Source organism: Bos indicus, chromosome 17, assembly GCF_029378745.1.
Source record: "Bos indicus isolate NIAB-ARS_2022 breed Sahiwal x Tharparkar chromosome 17, NIAB-ARS_B.indTharparkar_mat_pri_1.0, whole genome shotgun sequence".
In the NCBI taxonomy this organism is placed as follows: domain Eukaryota; kingdom Metazoa; phylum Chordata; class Mammalia; order Artiodactyla; family Bovidae; genus Bos; species Bos indicus.
In genome coordinates this window covers 62,352,609-62,380,513 of record NC_091776.1, presented here as the reverse complement: position 1 = coordinate 62,380,513, position 27,905 = coordinate 62,352,609, and the positions used below count along the sequence as shown (strand labels likewise).

General features: G+C 49.8%; 1 protein-coding gene and 1 long non-coding RNA gene across 9 annotated transcripts in view; one reads left to right on the top strand and one right to left on the bottom strand.

Moving 5' to 3' along the window:
* LOC109571184 (uncharacterized) overlaps positions 1-27,905 on the bottom strand; it is a 57,045-nt gene that overhangs the window by 17,221 nt on the left and 11,919 nt on the right. For 2 of the 8 annotated variants that reach the window (XR_011561294.1, XR_002182618.2), the window contains exons 3-4: positions 21,612-21,698; positions 18,335-18,733 (exon numbers count right to left, since the gene is read on the bottom strand). This is a non-coding gene — a long non-coding RNA (uncharacterized lncRNA). Of the gene's footprint in view, positions 1-4,705; positions 7,740-12,907; positions 18,734-21,611; positions 21,699-27,905 lie in introns of those variants that run through there. The other 6 variants (XR_011561295.1, XR_011561298.1, XR_011561297.1 and 3 more) reach the window with 6 other exon arrangements.
* On the top strand, positions 1,987-27,684 carry ALDH2 (aldehyde dehydrogenase 2 family member). The gene is made up of 13 exons (XM_019977442.2): positions 1,987-2,192; positions 12,582-12,686; positions 13,802-13,942; positions 14,762-14,841; positions 17,095-17,206; positions 17,696-17,824; positions 18,444-18,557; positions 20,352-20,454; positions 21,060-21,244; positions 23,656-23,820; positions 25,470-25,627; positions 26,703-26,817; positions 27,257-27,684. The coding sequence occupies exons 1-13, from the start codon at positions 2,070-2,072 to the stop codon at positions 27,287-27,289; spliced, it is 1,563 nt and encodes a 520-aa protein (XP_019833001.2). The 5' UTR covers positions 1,987-2,069; the 3' UTR covers positions 27,290-27,684.

Genomic DNA, 27,905 nt, shown 5'->3' with positions numbered 1-27,905 from the left:
TGTATAATTGTAAGGGATTTAATTTAGGTCATACCTGAATGGTCTAGTAGTTTTCCCTACTTTCTTCAATTTAAGTCTGAATTTGGCAATAGATGAGTTCATGATCTGAGCCACAGTCAGCTCCCGGTCTTGTTTTTGCTTCTGGTCTGACTGTATAGAGCTTCTCCATCTTTGGCTGCAAAGAATATAATCGATCTGATTTTGCAGTACTTGGATGCAGTCTCAAAGATGACAGAATGATCTCTGTTCATTTCCAAGGCAAACCATTCAATATCAAGGTAATCCAAGCCTATGTCCTGAACAGTAATGCTGAAAAAGCTGAAGTTGAACGGTCCTATGAAGACCTACAAGGCCTTTTAGAACTAACACCGAAAAAAGATGTCCTTTTCATTATAGGGGACTGGAATGCAAAAGTAGGAAGTCAAGAAACACCTGGAGTAACGGACAAATTTGGCCTTGGGGTACAGAATAAAGCAGGGCAAAGGCTAATAAAGTTTTGCCAAGAGAATGAACTGGCCATAGCAAACACCCACACAGATTAGGAAGTGAAAAAGCAAGCCGTCTTGGGGAAGGGGAACCTGGACGTGTGGGCTGGGTGCTGCTTTCAGAGAAGAGAGAGAGACTCACTTTGCAGTTTATCTCTACAGCTGATTCCCAAACTTATCTCCCCTTCTTTCTGGGCACAGAACCCTGTTTCCTCCCCTTAAGGAGGACATGGCAACCCACTCCAGTACTCTTGCCTGGTGAATCTCCATGGACAGAGCAGCCTGGTGGGCTACAGTCTATGGGGTCGCAAGGGTTCAGACACGACTGAGAGACTAAGCACATGGCACAGCCTGTCTCCTAGACTCCTTTATGTGGTGGAATGACTACACGACTGACTTCTAGCCAATGAAACAGGCTTAATCCAGAAAAGCCTGTTTATTTTTAAATTTTTATATTTTGATGTTTATTTGTTTGGCTGTGCTGAGTCTTAGTTGGGGCATACAGAATTTTTGATCTTTGTTGCAACATTTGGAATCCTTAGTTGCCACCATGTGGGATCTAGTTCCCTGACTAGGATTCCTGGTTTCTATCCAGGCTCCCCAGGTTCAATTCCTGAGCAGGGAACTGAGATCCTTCTACAGGATCACTCACTGTCTCTCCTAGATGAATCCTTCCCTTCCAAACCCCTCCCCACTGCCTCTAAGATCCTTCCAGCTCTTGCCCTGCCCACTTCTCTCACCTCACCTCTCAACTCACTCCGCCTTGTTCCCTGGCCTTCGGTCTTTTCTGCAGCATAAGTCAGGTAGCCCCATCGCAGGGCCCTGCCCTTCTCCCCACTCCTCCTGCCACACTTTCTTAGTCACACGATCTTTACAACTGAGGTTTCAGGGTCAATTCCTGGCCACGGGCGCCCTCAGCCCCAAGTCCTTCTTTACCTTTCCTTCATCTCCTTCACATCCCTTCTCACTATCTGAAATTATCTCGTGTTTGGTTTAAGGTTGGCCTCTCCCACTAGAGCAGAGGTCCCCAACCTCTGGGCCACCGACTGGTACCTCCGGGCAGATCAGCGGGGGCATTAGACTGGAAATAAAATACACGATAAATGTAATGGGCTTGAATCATCCTGAAACCATCCGACACCCGCTTCCACAAAACTGGTGCCTGGTGCCCAAAGGTTGGGGAGTAATGCCCTAGAGTATAAGCCCCCGCAAGTCAGGGCCAGGGGCGCTCGAGTTCAGGCCTGTATACATTAGGGGTTCAGTCAACGTGCACTGAATTCGGGAGAGCCTCTTATTCTACACCCGCGGCGCGCCCTGCATGGGGCAGTGAGAGGCCCCTCGGAGGTCAGCCCCGAGGTTCACTCCCGCCCCTTCCGCACTGGAGACGAGCTGCGGAAGGGCTCTCCGCCCCGGGCGTGGGGGAGGCGCGCGTAAGCCCCCGGGGCCCCGCCGCCCCGCCCCACGGCTGCCCATTGGCGGCCGCGCAGGGGGCGGGGAGAGGTAGCCCCGCGTGATAACGCGCCCCGCAGGCAGTCAGGCTCCAGCCGCCCTCTCGAGCCCCCTTGTCCCAGCTCCGGCCTCGGCATGTTGCGCGCCGTTGCGCTTGCCGCCGCCCGCCTCGGACCCCGCCAGGGCCGCCGCCTGCTGTCCGCCGCCACCCAGGCCGTGCCGACCCCCAACCAGCAGCCTGAAGTCTTGTACAACCAGGTGAGGCCGCCCCCGTGCTTTGTTCTCTGCCGAGTGGGAAGGGACTGGATCTGTTCGGGCCTCAGTTTACCCCGTTGGGTCTCCACGGGTTTGCTCACAGTTGCTCTTTCTACACAACTTCCCTTCCTTCCCCGCGAGCAGTTTGGCCCCTTAAGCGCCTCGGACACCTCGGCTCCCTGATCCAGCTGTTTCCCCAGTCGTCCTCGGCTTTCGGGTCTCTTAGTCGTCCCTGTGCCTGCGCAGAGTCATCCGGACGTCACTCATCCAGAGGACATGTCCATTTAAGACCCTCTTTGCAGGAGCCGTTTTGTCTTTTCGTCATATTTTATCCCTTGACTCATGCCCTCGACCAAATGGGAAAACAGGAAAAAGGGGTCCTTTTCAACTAAAAGTTCACCAGTTCCCCAGTGGAGAGGCCAAGGCCATGGCCGTGGCCACTTGATGTCCTGGCTGCTTCCACTGCTGGGAATTGGAAAAGGTCTGGGATCTTTGCCACCTCAGTGTCATCCCGGGGTGGTGTCTGCACCTTCCAAGGGTTCTTTCTTTGATCAAAGCAAGGATTTTCCAGTATAACCTCGATTCCCAGTGGCTGACTTCTTGGTCAACCAGGACTTTGGCACATCTTTTCTCTTGACCTTTGAGTTTGGGTAAAGTGCTGGAGAATTCACCGAGAAGGAGACTGGTTATGAAAGAGTTCGTTTTGTTTTTACAACAAGTGTAGCTGCTGCCCTTCTTTGAGCTTCCCCTTCTTCTTCCGGCCTGGGGAGGGGCCGGAAAATGAGCACAGGGGCTCATTCACTGCACGGGCACTTGCAGGAGTCACAGCTCCTATTCTCTGTGCACCTCCTTCGCACCAGTCTAAGCATTTACCTGATTGGCCATTTAATCCTTAAGCAGCCTGGTGAGGTAGGTACTGTGGTTATCTCCATTTTACAGATGAAAAAACTGAATTTTCAAAGAGATGCAGTGAGTTACCCAAAGACTCAAATCAGTGGTCAGGCTGGGGTTCACATCTGGGCTCCCAAGAGTAAGCCAATAACCAGAAACTTCTGTGTATTTTTGTTGCAACTCTAGGTGGGAATATAGGGGTCACTGCTGACCTAAGATGCTGGGGAGCCTGCCTCTGGCTGGCTGCTTTCAACAGGGGACTTGATTGTCTGGTCTGGAGCTTCACTGTAAATCTACACCCTGGCAGTGGGTAGATGTGTGATTTAAAGGGTGGTGTTTAGTTGCTAAGTTGGGTCCGACTCTTTTGCGACCCCATGGACTGTAGCCCCGCCAGGTTCCTCTGTTCATGGGATTTCCCAGGCAAGAATACTGGAGTGGGTTGCCATTTCCTTTTCCGGGAGCTCTTCCCCACCCAGGGATTGGACCCTCTTCTCCTGCATTGGCAGGCGGATTCTTTACCACTGAGCCACCAGGGAAGCCCCTTAAAGTGTGTTACAAATCGTCATTAGCAAGGGAATAGAAACAAAGGATAAAATAAGATGCCCTTTGCATAACACAAGCCAAAAAGGCAGCAGCTGCTGCTTCCTCAGTAGACTGCTTGAGGAGGAAGGAGTTCACGCTTGAAAGACTTGCATATCACGCAGAAATATCGACGGAAAGACGGCAGCACCCCAAGCTTTTGTGGCCACAGGTTCTAATAAGGATCCTCCTCCTTTGTGCTCATGTGGAGGTGAGGAAACTGGGTCCAGATGTGCGCGCGCATATCCGTGGTAATAGCACAGGTCCTGAATCTAGAGTTCTCTCTAGGGTTAGTTTGTAACGCCGAGTGAAATCTTTCTGCAGCTGCTTTTATCACATTTCTTTGAGATCATAAAAGTAACCATTGCTCACTGTTTACAAATGCAGAAGTAAAACTTCCAGCATATTCCATTGCACTCCCTCCAAGAACAATGTTAGGTGGTAAATTTGCGGGCACGCGTGCACATGTGCATATATAAGAGCATTGGGCAAGTGAGCTTGCACTAGGTGGTTTTTTTTTCCTATTTAAATGAGATCCTTGCACTTGCTCTTCTGAAGCTCTGTCTCATTAAACAATGCATCTGGTTATCTTCCTAAATTAGTAGATTCCAATCTTACTTTTTCCAAGGTTGCAAAGCAGTTCACGTGAGGATGACATTCTGCTGTACAGGCACATTTTAAAGCTCCTTGGGTTTTCAGTGTTGAGTTCTTATAATCCCTGCTAGCAAGAATGTCATGGTCTAATCCTAACGTTTTAAGTTTCTTACCAGGGATTCTAGGTACAAACTAGATCATATGCTCCAACATTTCTCTGGGGATTATTGACTCCTTGATGTTCAGTGAACTCTTCTGGATCCTGGAGCTTGCCCCAAAGGCGCTGTGACCTAGGCTTTGAAGTTGCTTCTGTAGGCGTTGCATTTTCTCATCCAACGACATGGTGGTGGTGACTGGGGGTGCGGAATGCTGCATTTCAAGTTTGTTGGGTCTCTCCTTGAAGAGAGGGTGGCATAGGCAATGGATCTTTTCCTTCTCACTTCTGTTTCTTAACTAGAAGAGGTACAGTGGGGTGTTTTGGTCGACTTTCTTGGGGTCCTTTTGCCTCAACTTGTCCTGGATGGATTCCTGTTACCACTGCTAACAGGCGATATATACAGAATAGGAGTTTTGAATTATCTTGTTTTCCTTGCAGTCTTATGGAATGAACCAGAACCTCTGTTGGGCTAGGCTGTGGTTCGGAGTTGGCTGCAGGCTGAACGAGTCAAGTGAAATATCCCCACGCTGATTGCACTGCTTTTACTGCTTGTTGAGAAGCTGTGAGAGCCTTTGTAGAAACAGTAGATTTGGGCAACCCAGGGAATCGGAGGATTTCACTGGCCCCACCTTGGTTTTTTCTGCTTCTATTATAAAGAAACAGAAATGCTGTTCAGTATGTCCAGAGCATGCTGGGAACCGGCTAAGTTAGAGGTGACTGGGTTAGGACAACGTTGAGACTGGCCATGTGTGTTGTGGACATACATGTGAACTGTGACCCCATAACCGTGATGACTGATTACTTACGATCTGTCAGGCGCTGCGCCTGATAACTTGAACCTACATTTTCACGTTTCGTCCTCCCAACAATTGTAGGAACCATATTGCATAGATGAGGAAACTGAGCCTCAGGGAGGTCAAGTTCACATTTGTGTGAAACCAGCGTTCAAGATTAGCTCTGTTAGCTCTTAACACACAAGACCCCATGCTATGATGCCTCATGACCAGGCCCTATGGTCAAGATCAGATCAGATCAGTCGCTCAGTCGTGTCCAACTCTTTGCGACCCCGTGAATCGCAGCACGCCAGGCCTCTCTGTCCATCACCAACTCCCGGAGTTCACTCAGACTCATGTCCATCGAGTCAGTGATGCCATCCAGCCATCTCATCCTCTGTCGTCCCCTTCTCCTCCTGCCCCCAATCCCTCCCAGCATCAGAGTCTTTTCCAGTGAGTCAGCTCTTCGCATGAGGTGGCCAAAGTACTGGAGTTTCAGCTTTAGCATCATTCCTTCCAAAGAAATCCCAGGGCTGATCTTCTTCAGAATGGACTGGTTGGATCTCCTTGCAGTCCAAGGGACTCTCAAGAGTCTTCTCCAACACCACAGTTCAAAAGCATCAATTCTCCCTGTACCAAGCGTGGATGTGCCCTGGGGATGCTGAGGTGACTCAGGCTGGTCCCTGGTCTGGAAGGTCATCTGGGCTCCCTTGGAGGGGTGGTCTGGGCTAGTCCACCCCAAGTCCCCATGCTCTGCCCATCCCCTGCCCCTGTCCTCTGGGGAAGGACAGAAGCAGAGCCCAGAGGGGCCTGGGAAAGAGGGCAGCCCCCCAGGCAACTTAGCAAACACAGGGTGGTCAGAGCAGAAGAAAAACATGATTGCAAAGGAAGAGTTAGGTCATCTGATTCCAGGCAGCTGATGGATCTGGGGAGGCGGAGCCAGATCAAGAGCTCCATCACGGAGGTCCACAAGAGTGAGCAAATGTCAGTGGTCAAACAAAGATGTAAATATTTATGAGATAGTTGAACTGAATATTTAAATTGGAAGGGAGGAGCCAAGTTTGTGTTCACATTTGTATTTCCACACCAAGACTGGAACATAATTTGTGTCTATGTGTGTGTACTCAGTCATGTCCAGCTCTTTTTGACTCCATGGATTGTAGCCCTCCAGGCTCCTCTAATCCGTGGGATCTCCCAGGCAAGAATGCTGGGGTAGGTTGCTGTTTCTTACTCCAGGGGATCTTCCCAACCCAGGATCAAACTTGCTTCTCCTGCACTGGTAGGCAAATTCTTTACCGCTGAGCCACCTGGAATATAATTACTGCTCAGTAAATATTGAAGGTTGACATTTATGAAACTGTTTACAATCTTGTGTTCTAGTAGCAAGGCATGGGAACCTAAGAGTTCTACTCAGAAGGGCCTTTTTGCAAAGAATTGTGGAGTTAATGTGAACAAGATTGTGAGGACATATTGGGAGTGTTGAAATTGGCTAGAGAAGGGATTGCAGTGAGCTAGAGATTGCCCAACTGTAAGCCCACAGGCATGTTGACAAATTGAAATTGCCTGTCTGGCAAACAGTCCACAGTGGAGTCAGCCCTCCCATCTTGAAAGTGGTGAAAGTCCAGGAATGTGAGACCAAAGACCCTGGGGGATGTGGAGGAGACAGAGGAGGGCTTGGGGGCAGTGCCAGGTAACTGCCCTTGGCCTTGCTATGCTATACTAAGTCGCTTCAGTCGTGTCCGATTCTGTGTGACCCCATAGACGGCAGCCCACCAGGCTCCCCCGTCCCTGGGATTCTCCAGGCAAGAACACTGGAGTGGGTTGCCATTTCCTTCTCCAATGCATGAAAGTGAAAAGTGAAAGTGAAGTCGCTCAGTCGTGTCCGACTCTTAGTGACCCCATGGATTGCAGCCCACCAGGCTCCTCCGTCCATGGGATTTTCTAAGCAAGAGTACTGGAGTGCAGTGCCATTGCCTTCTCCGCCCTTGGCCTTAACCCCAAACTAACCTGGAGATATCTAGATGATTGTGTGGAAAAGTGTGACTGCGTGTGGCATTCCAACGTTCAGATTCTGAACGTTTCTCCTTAGGATCTTGCAATACGAAAGATAATATGTTTTCTCTTTGACATAAAGTACTCAGCTGCCACTGAAAAATCAGATGCCAGCAGAAGCTATCCAGGATAGAAAGCCAAGCATTTGCTTACTCTTAGGGAAAAGAACATATTCCAGGGATGTAGATTTCCTAGGTAATGGATCCCGAATTCTTTCATGCATCTGAGCTTGGAAATGAGGTCTTTCTAGAGTGTGTCCTGTGTCTGTAAATTGGAGCTACTGAAGGGCATTTAACCTTTTCTTGGAGACCATGGGCAGATGATGACTGTCTGTTGACATGGGTGGAGGCTGCGCTGGACCATCCCTGTGTCCTCGCTTTGGTTAAGACTCCTCTCGTTAAGACTCCTCTCCAGGGTCCTGCAGTCCTGCTCTCAGCTCTGTTGTCCCTGCCCCAGCTTCTCCCCTCACCACGTTTCTGTTTGCATTTCCTAATCTGCGGGGACCTGGAATACAAGATATCTGAGGAAGCCAAGGATCATGTTATCCTGCAACTCAGCAGTTCTAATTTTTATACAGTAACCTGCCCCAGCTTTGCAAAGATGCACATCAAGTCAAGATGTTCACTGCAGCAGCACCGTCAGGAGTACAGGCAGAGCTCATTTAATTGCGCTGTGCTTTACTGCACTTTGAAGAAACTGTGGTGTTTTGCTTTTTTTTTTTTTTTTTTTTACAAATCGGTTTGTAGCAACTCTGCATGGAGCAAATCTGTCAGTGCTTTTTTTCCCAACATGTGTTGGTAATTTTCACCGTATTTCAAATCCTCCAGTAGCAAAAAAAAAAATTACAGCTTGCCGAAAGCACGGAAGATGACTGGCACTTTTTAGCAGTAAGGTTTTTTTCAGTTCAAAGTAGGCGCATTTTTTTTTTTTTTTTTTTTTAGATATCACGCTGCTGCTGCTGCTGCTAAGTCGCTTCAGTCCTGTCCGACTCTGTTCGACCCCACAGATGGCAGCCCACCAGGCTTTCCGTCCCTGGGATTCTCCAGGCAAGAACACTGGAGTGGGTTGCCATTTCCTTCTCCAGTGCATGAAAGTGAAAAGTGAAAGTGAAGTCGCTCAGTCATGTCCAACTCTTAGCGACCTCATGGACTGCAGCCTACCAGGCTCCTCCGTCCATGGGATTTTCTAGGCAAGAGTACTGGAGTGGGGTGCCATTGCCTTCTCCAGATACCATGATATTGCACCCTAAAACGATTGGTATAGTGTAAACAAACGTTTCATATGCACTGCTGTTAAGTCACTTCAGTCGTGTCCGACTCTGTGCGACCCCATAGACGGCAGCCCACCAGGTTCCCCCGTCCCTGGGATTCTCCAGGCAAGATTCATATGCACTGGGAAACCTAAAGATTCATGTGGTTCCCTTTATTACAGTACTTTATTGCAGTGGTCTGGACTGAAAATAAAATATCTCTGAGGTCTGCTTGTAGTGAAAACTTGTCCTAAAGTGCATTTGTAGGACATGATTCAACAAACTGAGGTCTGTTAAGTTTTGAAGACTGCTATGTTGCTTAAAATAGTGAGACAGATATGCCTGTGGAATAATGTCCAAGATAAACTCACTCATAAAAAAAGCAGTTTACAAAACAGAAGTCCGTGATTGCTGCTGAGTGCGGACGCTCCCCGTGTCTGTCCCATGCCCCTCAGAACCGCAGCACCAGTGCAGGTCCTGGCCTCTGCTCTCTCCCTCCTCGCCCTGCGGCTCCGGGGCCCTTCTGGTACCTCCTGCCCAGGCCCCTCCTGAGGCAGCTCCGGGGCCCTTCTGGTTCCTCCTGCCCAGGCCCCTCCTGCAGGCACCCTGTGTCATCCTTCGTGCTCTAGAGGCTAGAAGGGGTAAGTGAGAGCCTGGTAGGACCGCCTCCCAGGGTGACTGAGTTAACATGTTATGTAAGTTAGGCTTTGGGTTTCAAGAGGTCAGGAAGTGTTTGGCCTGGAGTCTGCTCTTGTGTTTATTCAAGAAGTCACTATGAGACTCTCCTCACTTGAAGCAGAACTTCGGCAGTGCCTCAGTCTTGGAACGCTTCTCACCCTAGTTCCCCCCTTGCCCCACCTCCCCAAGGAGGAGACCATTAAAGCCTGGTTCTAGGAGAGGGAAAGTGGGAACTCTATAAACAGAAGGAAGATTCTAGGTTCCTGCAAACTCCAGTTTCTCCTGTTAGTTAGAAGGGAGGATGGATTGTTGAAAACTCAACAATGGAGAGTGACTCAACAAATTCAGGCCACTGAGAGGCAGGCTAGGGAGCGGACTTGCCAGGATCCTGGACTAAGATCAGGGGACAGTGTGGGCCTCGCCCAGCGGGGAAGGGTGTAGGACCTGGGGAGTTTCACCAGACTGGCCCATTGTCCACTTCATACCTCCTGAGGTTTGTGAAATAACAGTGGAGATTTTCTCAGGATAGACTAATTCTGCGTGCTACTGTGCAGGGTATCTGGAGGAACGCAGGGACTGTAGTGGTGAGACATGGTGTGCGTGGGGTTCTGGCCCAGGAGCTTTACACCCCTTGTGGAATTTTACCCTCACATTTATGCCCCCAGATGTATTATTTCCAGAGACTGATAAAGCATCCGGAGATGAAGGGATTGGCCCAGGGTCACAGCTTGAGAGAGGTAGAGCCAGGATTCCAACCCATGTCTGTGTGGCTTAGAGGCTGTGCTTTTTTACAGCACCCATAATAAAAACTCAAAATCAAGCTTGCAGTAGGGTAAACCATAAAGGTGGAGATTAAGAAAAAAAGAGTTCTGACCTCCTTGAAGGCAGACATGGGCTCTGGACTGGAGTTGAGAACTGGGCAAAGAGCACAGGTCTCAGAGTTCCAAAGACCTGGGTTCAGATCCGGGTTCTGCCTTCACTGCTGTGTGACCTTGAGCAGGTGGTTTGGCCTCTCTGTGCCTCAGTGTCCCCCACCCCCACCCCCCACTGTAGAGAGGATGAAACTCACCTTAGTTTGCTATGAAGTTTAAATGGGAATGATCCCGTTTTGGAAAGCTTCCAATACAGGGGCTGCTGAATAATGAGTAGCTAAATAACAGTCATTAGCCATTTCCATGACATGTAGGTGTCGGGGGGAACATCTTCATGGGACCAGGCGCTGACATCCTGGTCAAAGGCAGGGAACAGTTCAAGGCTAGCCCGTCTCACTCCGCCGCTGCGGCCTGCCTCTCTCTGTAGCTACTCATCTCTGGCTTCAAGTGCGTCCGTGAAGCGGTGGGTGTGAGCCTGGAACCCTGAGCCTGCACTCAGGGTGGCGATGGGAACAGATGCTCAGAGTGGTCACAGACTGTGTGCCAGGCCCTCCTCCTTCCTCCACGGATGTTATCTCTGCTCCTGCCCCTGGGCCTCCCTCTCCTCCAAGTTCACCAGGGGGTGAAGCTGATTTCTCAGAGGGGAGCACGCAGGCAGGGTGTGGCCCAGTCCAGCTTGAACTTGGGTCCACCTGGCTGAACTCTTTATGCCAGACCTGTACCCTCCACTGGAAGCGACCTGTGGGGCTCACTTCCCAGCCCTCCTGCAGGAAGAAACAGAGGTGTCTTTTTTCCCTTCAGATTGATGATCAGCCAAATGAAGTGATACCCACACACATTTCCAGAGAACCTGGCTGAGTGACTAGACAACTGCCTGGGTCCTCAGCCAGGGCCAGGCCACGGTAGGATGCTGGGGCCCAGGAGAGCCCTGGGACAGGAAGGTAATCAGGCCTTGGACCGATGGCCTTGACTTCACCCCACCTGTGACCTCTGCCCCAGCCTTGGTTAAAGGGACTGAAACACCTCAGCCCGCTTCCTGAGACCAGTTTCCCCAGCCTCAGGGGACAGCTTGCTTCACAGGACCCACCCTCCTCTCTGTCCCCATCTCCTAGCACTCTCTTCCTTGTTCACCAGTAACTCCGGCCACCTCTGTTTTTTCTCTAACACACCAGACGGACTTCTGCCCCGGGGCCTTTGCACTTGCTGTCCCTGTGGCCTGCACTGCTCCTCCTCCCCCCACTCTTCCTGCGGCTGGCTCCTTTCATCAGTCAGGGCTCAAGTCAAATGTCTGCTCTTCAGGGAAGCCCTCCTTGACCATCCCAGCTAGAGTTCTCTATCTTCCCCCACTTCAGTACTCTGTCTGCATCTCGTTTTTCTCTTTTGCACTTAAGACTGCAGTCTGAGGCTGCCTTGGGTATTTAATTGTGTCTTTACTTTCTGTGCCTACCAGAATGCCAGCTCCATGAAAGAAAGGTCCTTACTGAGTTTGGTTTCCACTCTGTGTCCTCAACCCTAGAACAGTGCCCTGCCCACTGCAATGTTCACTAAATACTTACTGAATGGATGAAAAGAAGAATCGAACTCAGTTCTCATAATGACCCTGACAGTAGTGTGGTAGAGGAACGGTGGTTTCTATGATATAACATGACCGATGGAATTTGGTGGCAGAAATAAGGCTGTATGACTTCTGAAGCTAGATCTTAGGCAGCCTTTCAGGGACTTCCCTGGTTGGCCCAGTGGTTAAGAATCTGCCTTCCGATGCAGGAGATGTGGGTTTGATCCCTGGTTGGGGAAAACTAAGATCCCACATGCCATGGGACAACTAAGCCTGTGTGCCATTAACTAGAGAACCTGCGCTCCAACCAGAGAAGCTCTTGTGCCACAGCAAAGAGCCCTCACACCACAGTGAAGACCCTGCACGACCCAAAAAATAAAGATCAATAAATAAAACAAAGAAGTCTTTTGAAAAAAAAAAAAAGGGAAGAAGAAGCCTTCCAGCTTCTGGCTGGTGTTGTTGAACACTCTGGGAAGCCAGCTGTCATGTGAGAGGTCTGACTAGCCTGAGTCTGCCATGGAGTCAGGAAGCCCAAGCACCCGTGTAGCCACAGACATACGAGTGAAGCAGGCATCTTGTATCTTCAGCCCCAGGTGCCCTCGCTCTGCAACCACATGACCAAGCCCTGCCCGGCTGAGCCCAATCAATGGACCCAACCGTGAGAGATGGTAATAAATCATTTTAAGCTACCAAATTTTGAGGTGATGTCACACAGTGGTAGATACAGATAACTGATAAGGAAGGTATGTAGTCTTCATTTTTCGGGCCAAAGAAACCAGGGCATTGAAAGGACTGATGCTCTACCTCAGTACTTTTAGCAGAGTGGGTGCTCCAGCTTGGACTGTCTCCAAGGCCTGTGCTTTTAACTTCTAGGCCACATACCTCTGAAGCTAATTCCTATTTGTTCTCTCTGATTTTTTTTTTTTTTAAACATTGCTGTTGGTCAGTATCAGGTTGAGAGCTGCTCCTCAGGACTTTCCTTCTCATTGCAGATCTTTATAAACAATGAGTGGCATGATGCCGTCAGCAAGAAAACCTTCCCCACGGTCAATCCATCCACTGGGGATGTCATCTGTCACGTGGCTGAAGGGGACAAGGTGAGAACTGGTGACTTAACCTCAGGGCAGGGCTAAGCAGGCTGGGGATTGGCAAGGGCGGTTTCACTCTTTAACATAGATTTTCGTATGGCTGAAACTATCGTGTATTACTTTAATAACTAAAATGCCCATTAAGATTTTTGAGTAAGTGAAGCCACAGAAACTCTTCCTTGTAGATAAAAGTGCTAGATTGTACCCCAGTTCAAGAATTCATACAGCTGTAGAATTGCCGACTTGGAATTTAATTTGAGAATGTCTAATCCAGTCTCTCCATCCCAGACCTGGAAGCTGAAGGTCAGAGAAGGGAAGTGCACAGCTGGTTGGAAATCTTGTTGAACACAATTTGGGTCTTCTGAGATCTAGTTACGGTGTCTGTAGTATTTTTTTGATTTACATATACCCATGGTAATTAAAAAACTGTAATATTAAAGTTAAAAAATTAGACATTCAGTAAAAAAAAACACTTCACTTTTTGAAACAGAAAAAGCTTTAACAAATGATTCAAGAATGCTTCCTGTCCTCTGCTTTAAGACAGTCTTCTATATGCACATTTAAAGCTTTGCTTCCTTTGCTAAAAGAAAGTGTGAATACTTTTCTGACTCATAGTCTAATGGTAAACGTATTTAATATTAATGACAACCATGCTCCCCACCTCCTGATACACATCTGCCTCTATGAAAAATGCTGCGTTGATTTTATTGCTTCCCCAAGGAGAGAGAAGCTGGTTAAACCTGCATGTGTTGTAGACTGCAGTCATCTCAGAAGGAATGGTTAATTTTACTGGACTTGTTTGGGAAGGAAGCAGGGGCAGAAATGACCAGTTTCTAAGTACTGATCCCTGCATTGCTGCTCCCTACATAACTCTTTGGGGGATTTGGAAATGGGAAACCATCAGCATCCTCATTCCCTCTCTGACTCCTGAGAAGGAAAGGAGCCCAGCTGCTCATCTTAAACCTGGTCGACAGAGCTGTTCGAGGCTGGGAGGAACTGTTTGAGGCAGTGTCTCCACCGGTATCGACTGGAGCCCCTGTGGGTGCGTTTGGCAGTGGGTCAGGAGGTATTTGGAGGAGGTTACTGCTAAGAAGGCCTGAGGTGCCTGGGTGGGTGTTTTCCAGGCAGACGTGGACAGAGCAGTGAAGGCTGCCCGGGCCGCATTCCAGCTGGGCTCGCCCTGGCGCCGCATGGACGCGTCCGAGAGGGGCCGGCTGCTGAACCGCCTGGCTGATCTGATTGAGCGAGACCGGACCTACTTGGCAGTGAGTCCCCAACTTCCTGCCTTCTCAACCTACACGGAGAATGGACATCCCACGGATAGTCAGGAAAGGGTTGCATCGCTGACAAGTAACTGACCAGAATGGTGTAGGGGAGACCTTTGGGGTTTGCCCCTGTATCAACCTGGGGAGCCTCTTGAGTGTTTCCTTTGATGTGATGGGTCTGGCTAAGAAAGGAGACGGGTGGGGAGGCGGCTATGATGGGGAGGCCTTCCTGGAGACAGCCCAGAAGATGGACAGCCTGCTATGTGCTGGGCCTCCTCCCTGGCTGCAAGAGGCAGAAGAAACCAGGAGGCAATACCCTCACCTCTCCCAATCCATACTGCACATAGCAGCCACAGTGAACCTTCTAGAAGACAAATTATACCATGATACTCTGCTCTTAAGCCTTCCATGGCATCCCGTAGTCTTAGGATAAAGCCCTGTTCCCTCAACATGATCTACTCGACCTTGCCTGGTCCTCACACTTGTGACTAATGATTTGTGTCCTTATTTGCTGGCTCTTTGTTCTATAAGCTCCCAGCGATCACCTCTGTATTCCTAACATCGCTCTGCCGTAGAGCAGAAGCTTGAAACAAATGTTTATGAAATGACTGAATGAGAAGTTGGTGCCTCCTTCCTCCCGTCCCCGCCTCATGCTCCCTGCCATTGAAGAGGCCCAGAAGTGCCTTGAAATCCAGCACAAAGGGGCCACCAGCCCTCCTCGTACCATGCTGAGCCTCCGTGCTGCTCATCGCCTGATTTGCTCTGATTCATTCCTGTGCCCACCCGTCTGTGCTGATCTTGTTTTTTTTTTTCACTCAGGCCTTGGAGACCCTGGACAACGGCAAGCCCTATATCATCTCCTACCTGGTGGATCTGGACATGGTCCTCAAGTGCCTGCGGTATGGGCGCAGGCTTCCTGCTGTTGGTGTGGCCGTGCCAGTGAGGGGGAGGGTGGGGTGGGGGCGGGTGAGTGGGTGGGGAGTGTTGCTGGAGGGCTGTGAAAGGATCACAGGAGCTGGGGGAACGTCGTGAGACTCCCTCTCAGGGGGGACCGTCCCTCCGTACCAAGACTGTAATTGAGTCGCACATGTCTTCTCTTTCAGTTTTGGCAGTTCATGGGTTAGCTGAAATTTGTCCCTCTCTTGGAGGTTATCTGCTTTGTTGGCTATAGTGGCACATCACATTCTCTCTTAATCATTTCGATCTCGTTTTTTATAATCATAATCCCCTACTTCCAGTTCTGACTTCAGTTATTTGTGCTTCTCTCTTTTTTCTTTTTAAACATTATTGATTCAGTTGGCTGTGCTGCGTCTTAGTTGTGGCATTCAGGATCTTTAGTTGTGGCGCGCGGGATCTGGTTCCCCGACCCGGGAACAAACCCGGGCCTCCTGCATTTGGAGTGCGGAGTCTTAGCCCTGGACCACCAGAGAGTCCCTCCCTTGTTTTCTTGGTCTAGCTAAAGGTCTGTCAACTTAGTGACCATTTTAAAGAACCAGCTTTTGAATTTGTTGATTCTGTTGTTCTTCTGTTTTTCATTTCGTCTGTCTCTGTTCTCCATTATTTGCTTCCTCTTGCTAGCTTTGGGTTTAACCATAAACATTTTAATAACCGAGAAATACAAGATGAGGAATAAGAGGTTTCAGGCTAACTTGGGCAGCTACAGGGAGTGAGGGGTCTAAACCAACAAGGCCATTGACTGTCACTGCTGCCTCCTTGCTGCGTTCTTTTGATCGACTACCCCAGCCTCTTTAGGGCCTGGGCCTGTCTGCATGCTGGAACCTGGTTGCACACACCTGGGCTTTCTTCTCTGTGCTTGATTCCAGCCAGACTGACCTCAGCCCCTTAGTCCTCATGCCAGTTTCCTGGAGGAGCGGCCCTGATTGAGTCTGACCAGCTGTGGTTCGGGTGGACAGGTCATTATACAAATAATGGCTGCTGCCCCGTGCCCATGTGGACGGGGTGGAGGGGAAGAAGCAGTGTCGAAGACATATGGGCTGGAGAACAAAACAGTGCTTCTTTCTTGTGACAGGGCTTCTCAGCTAGGGCCGCTGTGTCTCCCAGGGGACGGTGGGTAATGTCTGGAGGCATTTTTGGTTGTCACAACTGGGAGGGAGGGCTGCTACTTGGCATCTCGTGCACAGAGGCCAGGGATGCTTTAAAAATCCTAGCAGGTATAGGACAGCTCCCACAGTGAAGAATTTTCCAGCTCCAAATGACAGGCGTGCCAAGATCGAGAGTACTCTGCAAGAATACCCAAGAGGGAGTGGCTGGGTGAACCCCAGGCAGAGCGCCAGGCCCTCCTGAGTCTGAGCAGTATACTTCTGTGCTGATTCAACATCTGTCCTGAGGCATGCAGACACACACCGTATAGGCCTAAGAGGAAGGGAGCAGCAGTGCCTTAATTTGTACAGACTGGCAAAATAACTCCCTGGCTGTTTTTTCCCCAGGGTCACCCACCCATGTTCACACTGAGGTCAACTCTGGTCTTGGGCCAACTGCAGCAGACACGTTCATTTCTGCAAGCTCTCTCACACCGCGTGCTACATCTCTCCCCGTCTTTCATTTTCCTGCTTCCCTGAAAATCAGTACATACTGCACACTCATGGCTCTTCTTCCCCTCGACTATCCTGCAGTGCTTTTTCACCAGTGGTGTCCCTGTGTGTCTGGATGGTAACTCAGTCCTTGATCTGTCTCTGGTCACTGCTCCCTCAGTGGTAGTACGGTGTTGTGCACACAAGTGCCAGCTGTTAGATGGGTTTGCACTTTCCCACTAGAGTGGAGCCATGGTTCTCAGATAGTAACCTACGGTGCTGCACTGGTAAGACAGTCACAGTTTAATATATCTGCTTATTAAAAATACTGACTCCTGGGCATAGGCCGCAGAGAGTCAACTGAATAAGTCCGAAGTGGGTACCTAGAATTTGGTGCTTTTTTACAAGCACCCCAGGTGAGTCTGAGGCTTCAAGGTTAGTTATCTAGAATGAATTACTGAGACCCTAGTGGTTAGCTAACTCTTTGGAAATAAAGCCGAGAGCAAGGGCAGTTATCAGAAAGACCCAGCTGGACCAGTCTGAGTCTTTGCTTTCTGCCAGGGTTTACAGGGTCCCTGACAGTCACTGATTAAGTTGTTATTTTTCTTTTTTTTTTTTAAGTTACTATGCCGGCTGGGCTGACAAATACCATGGGAAAACCATTCCCATTGACGGGGACTACTTCAGCTACACCCGCCATGAACCTGTGGGAGTGTGTGGGCAGATCATCCCAGTGAGTCAGACTCAAAACAAACACGTGAAGGTTTACCAGGAGTGCTGTGGGAGGCAGCAGTCTCGGGCAGGTTCATTGCCAAGGTGGGAAGGTCTGTGGGGTGATGTTGGATGGTGGCCTGGGCAGTGGTTGAGAACATGGGTTTTAACAAAACCAACCAGCCCTGCCGTGTGCGAACTCTGTGACCTTGGGCAAGTCACTGATACCCCTAGGAACTGGTTTCCTTATCTGAAAAGTGGAAGTGAGAGTAGCTGTCTGAGGGTGGGAGGGCAGTGTAAATGCAGTGTGGTGCCGCCACATTGGTAAAAGCATCAATGAGCATGAGTCGCTGATACTGTCCCCCGCCACCTGCCCACTCGTCTGTCTTCATCTATAATGGAGTTGTGAAGGAAACAGGAGAGGTTCAGAGTCTCTGCTCTCTGGCTGCCGCTTTCTGCGGCTGCTGTAGCTCTTGGCTGAGGTTTTGGCAGTGGCTGCTGTTGATTGCAGTGGAACTTCCCGCTCCTGATGCAAGCCTGGAAACTGGGCCCAGCCTTGGCGACGGGAAACGTGGTTGTGATGAAGGTGGCTGAGCAGACTCCACTCACTGCCCTCTATGTGGCCAACCTGATTAAGGAGGTGCGTGGCTGTGTCTGTCTTGACCTCTAAATGCCTTTTTTAAAGGCTTGTCCTATAGGAGTTCTGATGAGGGGTCCCCCGGTGGGGCCAGGGCCTGACCCCCTTCACCTCTGCTCATCACACTTCAGCCTAGGTGACCCCCCATCCCCTCTTTTCTATGTTGGGTTTCATTGCCAGACCCCTTTTCATTGGAAAAGATTCCAATGCTGGGAAGGATTGAAGGCAAAAAGAAGAGGGCAGCAGAGGATGAAATGATTCCATAGCATCACTGACTCAATGGACATGAATTTGAGCAACCTCTAGGAGATGGTGAAGGATAGGGAAGCCTGGCATACTGTAGTCCACGGATTCGCAGAGTCGGATATGACTGAGTGACTGAACAGCAACCCCTATGAAGATTATCATTCTGAGTGCCACAGGGGTAGGGGCAGCAGCCACAGGGAATCCCACAAACGGGTTCCTCACTGCACCATCTAGAGCTCCTGAGCAGCACCCAGTAAGACTGCTTACCTGGGTGCTGCGCCGACTGTCTCAGCCTCTCTTGGAAGGGATGCATATTCCTCTGCCTGGACTCTGGAGCAGGAGAATGACTCCAGTGTCCCTGGTGTTTTTTTCACAGGCTGGCTTTCCTCCGGGTGTGGTCAATGTTATTCCTGGATTTGGCCCCACGGCGGGAGCTGCCATCGCCTCCCATGAGGACGTGGACAAAGTGGCTTTCACCGGCTCCACTGAGGTAAGGCATCCCAGCACCTCAGGCTTGCGGTGCATTTGGCTCAAGCGCCCTTGTCCTCAGAGGACAGTGAGTTCAAGATCAGCCTCTGGGGGAATTTCCTGGTGGGCCAGTGGTTAGGACCTGGTGCTTTCACGGCTGTGGCCCGGGGTTCAGTTCCTGGTTGGGGAACTAAGATCCTGAAAGTGGTGCGATCAAAACAAAAAATAATAATAAGATTAGCCTCTGGGCACTTGATGGGGGTCTGCCCCAGGACTGTCTTTGAGTAGCTCGTGCAAGGGGCCCAGGTGTGCCAGCAGAGTCTATCAGGGTGGAGCCCTCTGTAGACTGGTCGACACTCCAGCTGCTGTGGGGCCAGGGGGTGGGTTGACATCCCATGTGAGACAAAGAAGCCAAGGCTGTCTAGACTTCTAAAGCCCAGAGGTGCCGGCCTGCCCAACGTCAAAGCACCTGGGCTGTGTCAGACTCCTTGGTGCTGTCCTGGTGATTAAAGAGAGTGGGCTTCCGGGAGACATGAGTTCAAATCCCAGCCTTGTCATTATGACCTGGGGTGATTCACTGCATGTGTTTGGGGGCTCCAGTCATTGTGTTTAGACTGAGGATGGTAGTATCTATGCAGTAGAGATGTAGGTATGGTGTAGTGGCGGAGATGATTGGAGTCAAACTAAGTGTTTCAGCAGCACTTACTTAACTATGTGACCTTAGGCAAGTCAGCCTCCTGAAGCCTCCATTTCCCCATCTGTAAAATGGGGATAATAACTCTGCCCACTTGCCAGGGTTGGCGTAAGTGAGATAAAGCTTATTCAACAAAGATCTAGCCCAGAGTAAGTACTCAGTGAGTGAATGAATGAGTGAGTGCTGCTCTGGGCCAGGCCCTGGAGAGACAAAGAAGTATAAGATGTCTGGGGATTCCATAAACGTAATTACCTTGGAAGCAGAAGCAAAATTCATTCTAAAGAGCTAACTTGAATTTTTGGGAGGCTTTATCCCATGACTTTAGAGAAGGCACACTGAATAGCATAATAAAGGGGATCTTCAAAATGATTTCCCTGAGACGAAGATGCCTTCAAATATTCAGTCTGTATGTAGAGATGGCGGTTGCGGGACGGCAGAATAGTGGCTGAGGTGACACGGTCCACTCTCTCTGGGGTTAGTCACCACCTAAATCAACGCCTCAAGGGGATATTGGGAATCTGGCAGAGGGGATGGTTTCCCGACCGAGATAATGTGTGTTCACCCATCATGTAAGCACAGGGGTGTCTTTGTGCCAGGCTTTTGGAATATGGAGGTGAAAAACACCCCATCCTTGCTGTGTGAGGGGGATACCATTTAGAACACTGAGGAGGAGGCGGGATGCAAGTCTGAACTGGTGCTTGACGCAGTTTGCCCAGTGTGAATTCTGATTCCAGGGCAAGTGGGCAAGTGACTTGACCACTCTGAGCTGCCACTCCCACACTTCTGAACGGAGGAGGAGAGGCGGCCCTCCCTCTGAGGTTGTTTAGAGGGTTGACCTCAGTGCTCACAAAGCACTTAGCACAGTGTCTGGTATGTAGATGGTGCTCAGGAGGTAGAAGCCACACGGCAGTGACTCTGACTTGTCGTTACATCGTCATCATCCTGCGAGCTCAGAGGGTGGGGCTGCTATGTGAGTGAGTGGCCAGATGTGGTGAAATTCTCCAGGTCTCTTCTCATCCAGCTGCTCCCTCAAGCTGTGGGGACTTCTGTTCTGTGCCTGTGAGAACGTTTGGCTCTTTTCTTCTCTACTAAGAGTTTGTCCCTGTTTATGCCTCCCTGTAGGTTGGCCACCTAATCCAGGTTGCTGCGGGGAAGAGTAACCTCAAGAGAGTGACCCTGGAGCTAGGAGGAAAGAGTCCCAATATCATCATGTCAGATGCTGATAGTAAGGTTTTCTTTTGGTTGGTGGGAGGCAGAGGTCTGATATCAACTCGCCACTAGCTGTGTCCCCTGTGGTCCCACTCGGCTCTGCAATCCTTATCATCCATTGGATTGGTTTCTGCGCCCAGGGCCTCAGGATGAAAGACTCCTCAGCGTGGCCCTCCGGCCTGTGTGGCCGTGGCCTGTCTCCTGCCTTTCTCCTCTCTGCTGTCTGTAATCCAGCTGGGCTGAGCTACTGACTTGCCCAGCTGTGCAGCTTGCTGTCAGATCAGGCTACTTTCCCTCCATCACGTCCTCTCTCCTGGTCCTGTTGAGATGCTCCTAGATGTGTCTGCCTTGAGGGAGTCTTCCCTGATGGTCGCAGGCCAGCTGGCTTGTCCTCCAGCCGCCCTTGGCTTCAGGACCGTAGTGGGTTAGGACCACTGCTCTTCGTGTCTGTCTGCCACTTGGTCTCCGTGCTTGGAGAAGGGAGAGGTCAGGCCTGTCTTGTTCCCACATGGGGTCTGGCACCCAGCGGGTGTGAGTGCTATTGGCAGTGTTAATAGGTAGCAGCCGCCACAGGGGCCAGGCCTTTCCTTCTCTGATCGTGGTTGCCTTCTGCCTTCCCAGTGGACTGGGCCGTGGAGCAGGCCCACTTCGCCCTGTTCTTCAACCAGGGCCAGTGCTGCTGTGCAGGCTCGCGGACCTTTGTGCAGGAGGACATTTACGCCGAGTTTGTGGAACGGAGTGTTGCCCGGGCCAAGTCTCGTGTGGTTGGGAACCCCTTTGACAGCCGGACTGAGCAGGGGCCGCAGGTAAGCTCGGTGGTGGCACTCAGGTCTCAAGTGTCCAGAGCCGCCGTGGAGAAGCAGAAAGGGCCTTGGACTCTTGAGTCAGGCAGGCCCGGCTCCGAGGTTCAGCTCTGCCAGGCACCAGCTGTGTGCCCGTGGGAAGCCACCTGCTGTCTCGGAGCCACCAGTCTCTCACCCGTAACGCCTACCCTTCCTAACTCCCAGAGTGGCCGTGAAGTGGAAACTAACAGTAGAAAGTTACACTTACACTTACCCTTGGTAAGTTACACACACATAATAAATAGGAGGAGTGTCTATGGGAAAGGGAACATGTGTTTTCTGGACCTTGGCCATCCATAAAAATGCCTTGACCAGAAAGACACACACATACCTGTTCGTTGCGGCTGCTTCTGGGAGGCGAGCAGAAGGCCATGTATGGGTAGCAGAGGGACTTCATTTCACTTTATACTCTTCTGAGCTGTTTGATCGAAAATTTAAAAAAAAAAAAAATTTTTTTTTTTTTTTTTTTACCATGAGCATGTATTCATTTGAATTAATAGTCAATAATAATCACAGTAAGAAACACAGCAGTACCTCTCCCCACCACCTCCTCTCATATCCTGGTCCTTTTACCAGCACTGTCCTTAGACCCAGCTGTCCTGGGCTCACTCCACAGGGCCCCGTGCGGGCCACCTCCTCCCAGGGAGGAGGAGCCATAGGACCAGGCATCAGGGATGCTTGCCCCCACAAGTCCCTTCTGTGCAGCCCTGAAGCCACTTCTGGGGCCCGCGAGGGCTTCTCTGTGAGCTCCACTGTCCTGGGGCACCTGTGTTGCTGGTGTTCACTCCCCAGAATCTGGGGCCAGCCAAGGCAGCCCTTTTTTTTTTTTTTAACAGATTCTGTTTTTTTAGAAAAATGAGCAGAAAGTACAGAGTTCCCATAAACCCCAAACCTTTCCACTCCCTAGTTTCTCCTGTTTTTAACATCTTGCCTCGGTTTGATATATTTGTTGTATTATTAACGAAAGCCCATAGCTTGCATTAGAGTTCACTCTTGGTGGTGTGCATTCTATGGGTTTCGACAAATGAATCAAGACATGTATCTGCCATTACAGCATCTCTTTTTCTCTCATTTTGCTTTGTGGTTTGTGGCTGTTTAATTATTAAGGTAATATAGATTTGTATTAGAAACTTCATAAAAAAAGAGTTTACAGTAAAAAGTAAGATTCCCCTTTTCCCCTCCATGTCCATTTTCCGTAGGTAACCAACCACACTCACACACACAGAATTACATTTTGGTATATTTGTTGTAACAAAAGTTGGAATATATATCATTCTACAAGCTTTCTCCCCTTTAAGAAATATCTTAGGCTGTCTTTCTGTGTTGATTGATCTGTTGTTAATGATGATACAATATATGGATATACCACAATTATATTAACCAGCTCCTCTACTGATGTATACTTAGAATTGTTTCTGCTTTTTGCTTTTATAAGATGTTCCCCAGTGACTATCCTTGTTCAGGTCCCTTTGTCACATGTAGCATAAATTCCTAGAAGTTAAATAGCTGGGTCAAAGGATATGAACATCTAATTTTTTGTCTAATTTTTAAGACACTTGCCCAAAGAGCTGTACCAGCTTACAGTCCTTTTTTTTTTCCTTTCTAAATTGAGGTATAATTAACCTGTTTTATCAGTTCTTCTAATAGTATATGAATATTACAGAGTATGTAACATACCTTTACCATCAATGTATTTTCATACTAGTTAAAATTTTTAGTAATCTCATACTTGAAAAACAAAAATGGTAGGCTTAATATCAGAGAAGGCGATGGCACCCCACTCCAGTACTCTTGCCTGGAGAATCCCATGGACGGAGGAGCCTGGTAGGCTGCAGTCCTTGAGGTCACTAAGAGTCAGACACAACTGAGCAACTTCACTTTCACTTTTCACTTTCATGCATTGGAGAAGGAAATGGCAACCCACTCCAGTGTTCTTGCCTGGAGAATCCCAGGGACGGGGGAGCCTGGTGGGCTGCCATCTATGGGGTCACACAGAGTCGGACACGACTGAAGCGACTTAGCAGCAGCAGCATTCATGATCTGGGCTTCCCAGGTGATGCTAATGGTAAAGAATCCACCTGCCAGTGCAGGAGCCATGAGATGTGGGTTTGATCCCTGGGTCGGGAAGATCCCCTAGAGGAGGGCAATGCAACCCTCTCCAGTATTCTTACCTGGAAAATCCCATGGACAGAGGAGCCTCGTGGGCTATAATTCATGGGGTTGCAAAGAGTTGGACACGACTGAAGTGACTGAGTGTGGAGCATTCATGATCTGGCCCATTTCCCAGGTATCTCCATGCCTGTGTGGTTCTAAGAATGAAGCTAGGAGACGTCTGGCTGTAGCATCTGTATAACTCTGGGCTCCTTCTCCCTCAGGTGGATGAAACGCAGTTTAAGAAGGTCCTTGGCTATATCAAATCTGGGAAGGAGGAGGGGGCGAAGCTGCTGTGTGGTGGAGGGGCGGCTGCTGACCGTGGCTACTTCATCCAGCCCACTGTGTTTGGAGACGTGCAAGATGGCATGACCATCGCAAAGGAGGAGGTCAGTATGGGTCCAGCGCTTGAGGGAATGTTTTTAGGAGGAAAAGTGGACAGTTCAGTCCAGCATCTTGACCCATGACCCATCTGCTGACCTTGGGTCAAATCCTGGCTCAGTGCATAAGACAAACCATTTGCAATTCACTTGTGACCTTGTACTTCTCTTCAGCCTCTTATGGCTGCCAGTGGTTTGGGGCAGTATCTGAATTCCCTGGCCAAGCCTGCAGGTCCTGTGTGTGTTCTGGTCCCGTGAGCGGTGACTCAAGGCATGACTCTTCCCAGTACTTCTCATGGACTTCATGTAAGCAGGACACTGGACTAGGTCAGAAGCCAGAATTCCCCACATGGCGAGAGTCCCTTGATCTTCTTCTCCTTGGTATTGATTATGAACGTAGGGCAGCAACTGTCTCATTGATTTGTTTGCTTCACAAATCATTTCTGAGTGCCTACTGTGTGCCAGGTGCTCTACAGACACTGGAGAGCCGGGGGTATCCAGTACCTGTACTCTGCCCTTGTGGAGTTCAGACTCATTCCACCTCCCCTGGGAGGATGAAGCCCTTTAGCAGCCTTACACAGGGAAAATATTACACTGCCACCCTCTTCCATTGATTCAAAAAAAAGAGCAAAAATCAGGATAGGAAAATACAACAAAGTTCTGCCTCTTTTCGCCATCATGACTACTTTGATTCTTTTTTTTTTCCATTCTCAACGGAAAGGGAAAATACTCATTTTCCAAGGAGGGCAGGAGCTCCTTTGCTTTGCTAGCGCCCTCAGTGCACGACGCCCCATCTCTTGCTCCAGCTCTGACACGGGCTCCTGGCAGTCTTCTCACCTCCCTCGTGACACTCTCTACCCAGTCCTGGCATCAGCCGTTTCTTCACAAAGTCCTACTTCCTTTTAGTGGCAAATGGATTTTTTAAGAATGGGCGCCAAAAAAAAGAATGGGCGCTGGTGCCTGGAACTCCATTTTCCTCCTCCCTGCTCCTCCCCCTGACTCTGGCTTGGCCAGTTTCTGCTCCTGTGGTGTCCCAGCTTGATTATCACCTCTCGGGGCGTTTCCTGACCTCCCGCCTCCGACCACTCATTCGGGCCAGGTAGCTCCTCTGGGCTCCCCCTCTGCCCATGTCCTGGTCATAGGCCAGTCACTGGATTGCATCAGGATCCGTTCCCTGGGCTGTCCCCTGATGGGGCTGAGAGCAGCCACACTGCAACGACAAGAAGCACGCCCGATTCCCACGTTGTGGTTTCTAAATCCCGTTGTCCACTTAAAAGGAAGCAGGATTCCTGGAAATGGCTCAGAAATAAGACAGGGAAGGTGTAAGATAAACCTGGAACATCTTGAGATCAGAGATCCTGTTTTGTGCATAGTTAACTTCTTCATAGCTGTTTCTTCAGCATCTGATGCGTGCCTGGCTGAACGACTGACTTGAGTTCTTTGAAACTAAATGTACATGTAACTTGTCAGTGTAAACCCCTACCTCACAGGTAGAAATAAGCTACGGTATGTAAGGCCCGTGGCCACCGGCTGGCTTCCTTCCCTCATGCTCCAGTGAGTCTGGGGGCTGCTAGAACCACCTGCTCAGCGCTGGGGAGAGCTGGCTAACATATGGGTCTCAGTCTGCCACACCCACCCTTAATGCTCTCTCATCCCAGATCTTTGGGCCAGTGATGCAGATTCTGAAGTTCAAGAGCATGGAGGAAGTCGTCGGGAGAGCCAACAATTCCAAGTACGGGCTGGCTGCAGCTGTCTTCACGAAGGACTTGGACAAGGCCAATTACCTGTCCCAGGCCCTCCAGGCTGGCACTGTGTGGTAAGGGCCTCCTGCAACCCTTCACAACCCTGGCAGAGATCCCAAGCCGGGCTCTTTGGTATTCCCCTGCTCACATCCCGGAGTTGGGGTACCAGGCTCAGTGCCTCCTGGGTCTGGGTGTGGGGTAGCGGGTAGAGGTTTCCCATGCCCTTCTCCAGGGGATTAAACTTCCCTCTGGTGCGTATGTCCGTGACGCACTTCTTGGACAAGCAGCTGGGTGACTGGGCTCCTCACCAAGCTGTGAGGAGGCCAGCGCTGAGGGTCCGCATCTGTGTCACCCTGGTTTTCAAAGCTTAGCACCTATGTCACACCCATTAGGCCAGCAGTAATGTAAAAAACAGAAAATACCAAGTGTTGGTTAGGGTGTGGAGACAGGAACCCTCCCACATTGCTGGTGGTACTGTAAAATGTTGCACCCACTACAGACAAGTCTGGCAGAAGTTCCCCGGTCAGTTCAACATAGAATTATCCTAGGACCCAGTAATTCCACTCCTGGGTGTATACCCAGGAGGCAAAAAAAAACACACATCCATACAAAAAAGTGTACCTGAATATTCATAGACTATTCGCGATAGTCAAAAAGTGGGAACAGCCTAAACGCCCCCGAGCTGATGAATGGACACACAACCTGTGGTTTATTCACGCGATGGAATGTTCAGCCATAAAAGGAATGAAGTGCTGATGCCTGTTTCAACATGGATAATGCAATACTAAATGAAAGAAGCCAGACACAGAAGGTCACATGTCGTGTGATTCCATTTATATGAAATATCCAGAACAGAGCCATATAGACAGCACCTAATTAGCAAAAACAATTCATTAAAATGGGAAGCTAGCATTTGGTGCACGCTGGTATTGACATCCATGTCATGAAGGACCAGACAACTTATGGCTTTGTTTCACACGGCCTGCTTTTGAACCCCTGTATGATTTTAGTAGGGTTCTTCACCTCCCTTTTTCTAAAGTAAAATTTGCTCTAAAGTTAAATTTTAGAGCAATACAGGAAGTTTGAGGGGGCAGGATACTTCATCCCTGCCCCAGCGAGTTACTCCTGAGATCTCATCTTAAATTGTAGGGTCAACTGCTATGACGTGTTTGGGGCCCAGTCGCCGTTCGGTGGCTACAAGCTGTCTGGGAGTGGCCGGGAGCTGGGGGAATACGGGCTGCAGGCGTACACCGAAGTGAAGACCGTGAGTATGGGTGCCTTCTCTGCCCTCTCCCTGTGCTGGGCTCCACCAGTGTTGACTGCAGGTTTCTTGTTTTAAGCCATGCAAGCTACCAAAGAGGGTAAAGATCCGGTCTCTGCTATGCCTTGTGAAGAATAAGTAGGGACTTGACCACCACTGTGCTTACACAGTCCTTTGCTGGGCTTTGTCATACACCGAGTTCTATAGAGCCTGAGAAGAGGGAAAAACCCCCAGTGGAGAAAGACTGGGTCAAGGGGAGGCCGAGTGTGATCTTAACGCAGAACATAGCCCTAGCAGGTTGCTCAGATCGACCATTTGGTTGTCGAGATGTTGGAAAATAAGGAGAACCCTTCTGCTTATTGCTCCGGCAGCATCCAGCTGAGGAGGCCTGCGGACCACAGGGAAGCATGCAGATTTAACAGCTTCTCTGCTCCCCTCACAGGTCACAGTCAGAGTTCCTCAGAAGAACTCCTAAAGAACCACGCTGGCTTTCTTACTCATCCAGTAATGGAAGGCTCAGAGATCAGCCACAAGACCAAGAAAAATGACCCTTGCACGCTAAAGGTCTCAAAAGAGAAACTCTGCCAGAAGAATCTCTTGGATCAAGAAAGTTCCTTCCAATACACGGGCTGGGTGTGCGGCAAAGGGTACATGGAAAGCCTTTTACACTGCAATACTGCTACTAGCTTTCAAAGTGACTTTCCACAGATTCAAATATCTCATTCTGTCCATCTGACACACTTCCTTCTGTAATTTGCCTTAACGGGAAGGAAAAGCCATTGTTGACCGCTCTACTATCATTGAGGCAACAGCTAGCACCTTGCTTTGTATTCTGGACTAAAAACTCAATAAAGACACTATGGCTCTTCACTTTCTAACTCTTTCTTTCTCCGTCTCAACCCAAGGAGATGCTGTCACACAGATACGTTGTCCCCTCTGTGCGTGTGTCACACTGTCAACACCTACCACCCTCCCCTCTTGGGGCCAAATAGCCTTTGTATCCTGCACGTAATTAACGGGTGTCTCTGGCCTGCCCCTGTGCGGCGGCCCCTGTGCGGCAGCCCCTGTGCGGTGGGCCCTGTGCGACACAC

Bases quoted from the DNA above. Each gene is read 5' to 3' on its own strand.
- ALDH2 (XM_019977442.2), top strand. From the start codon at position 2,070: ATGTTGCGCGCCGTTGCGCTTGCCGCCGCCCGCCTCGGACCCCGCCAG. The intron at 2,193-12,581 runs GTGAGGCCGCCC...TTCTCATTGCAG, and splicing joins CTGAAGTCTTGTACAACCAG to ATCTTTATAAACAATGAGTG. The intron at 20,455-21,059 runs GTAAGGTTTTCT...CTGCCTTCCCAG, and splicing joins CATCATGTCAGATGCTGATA to TGGACTGGGCCGTGGAGCAG.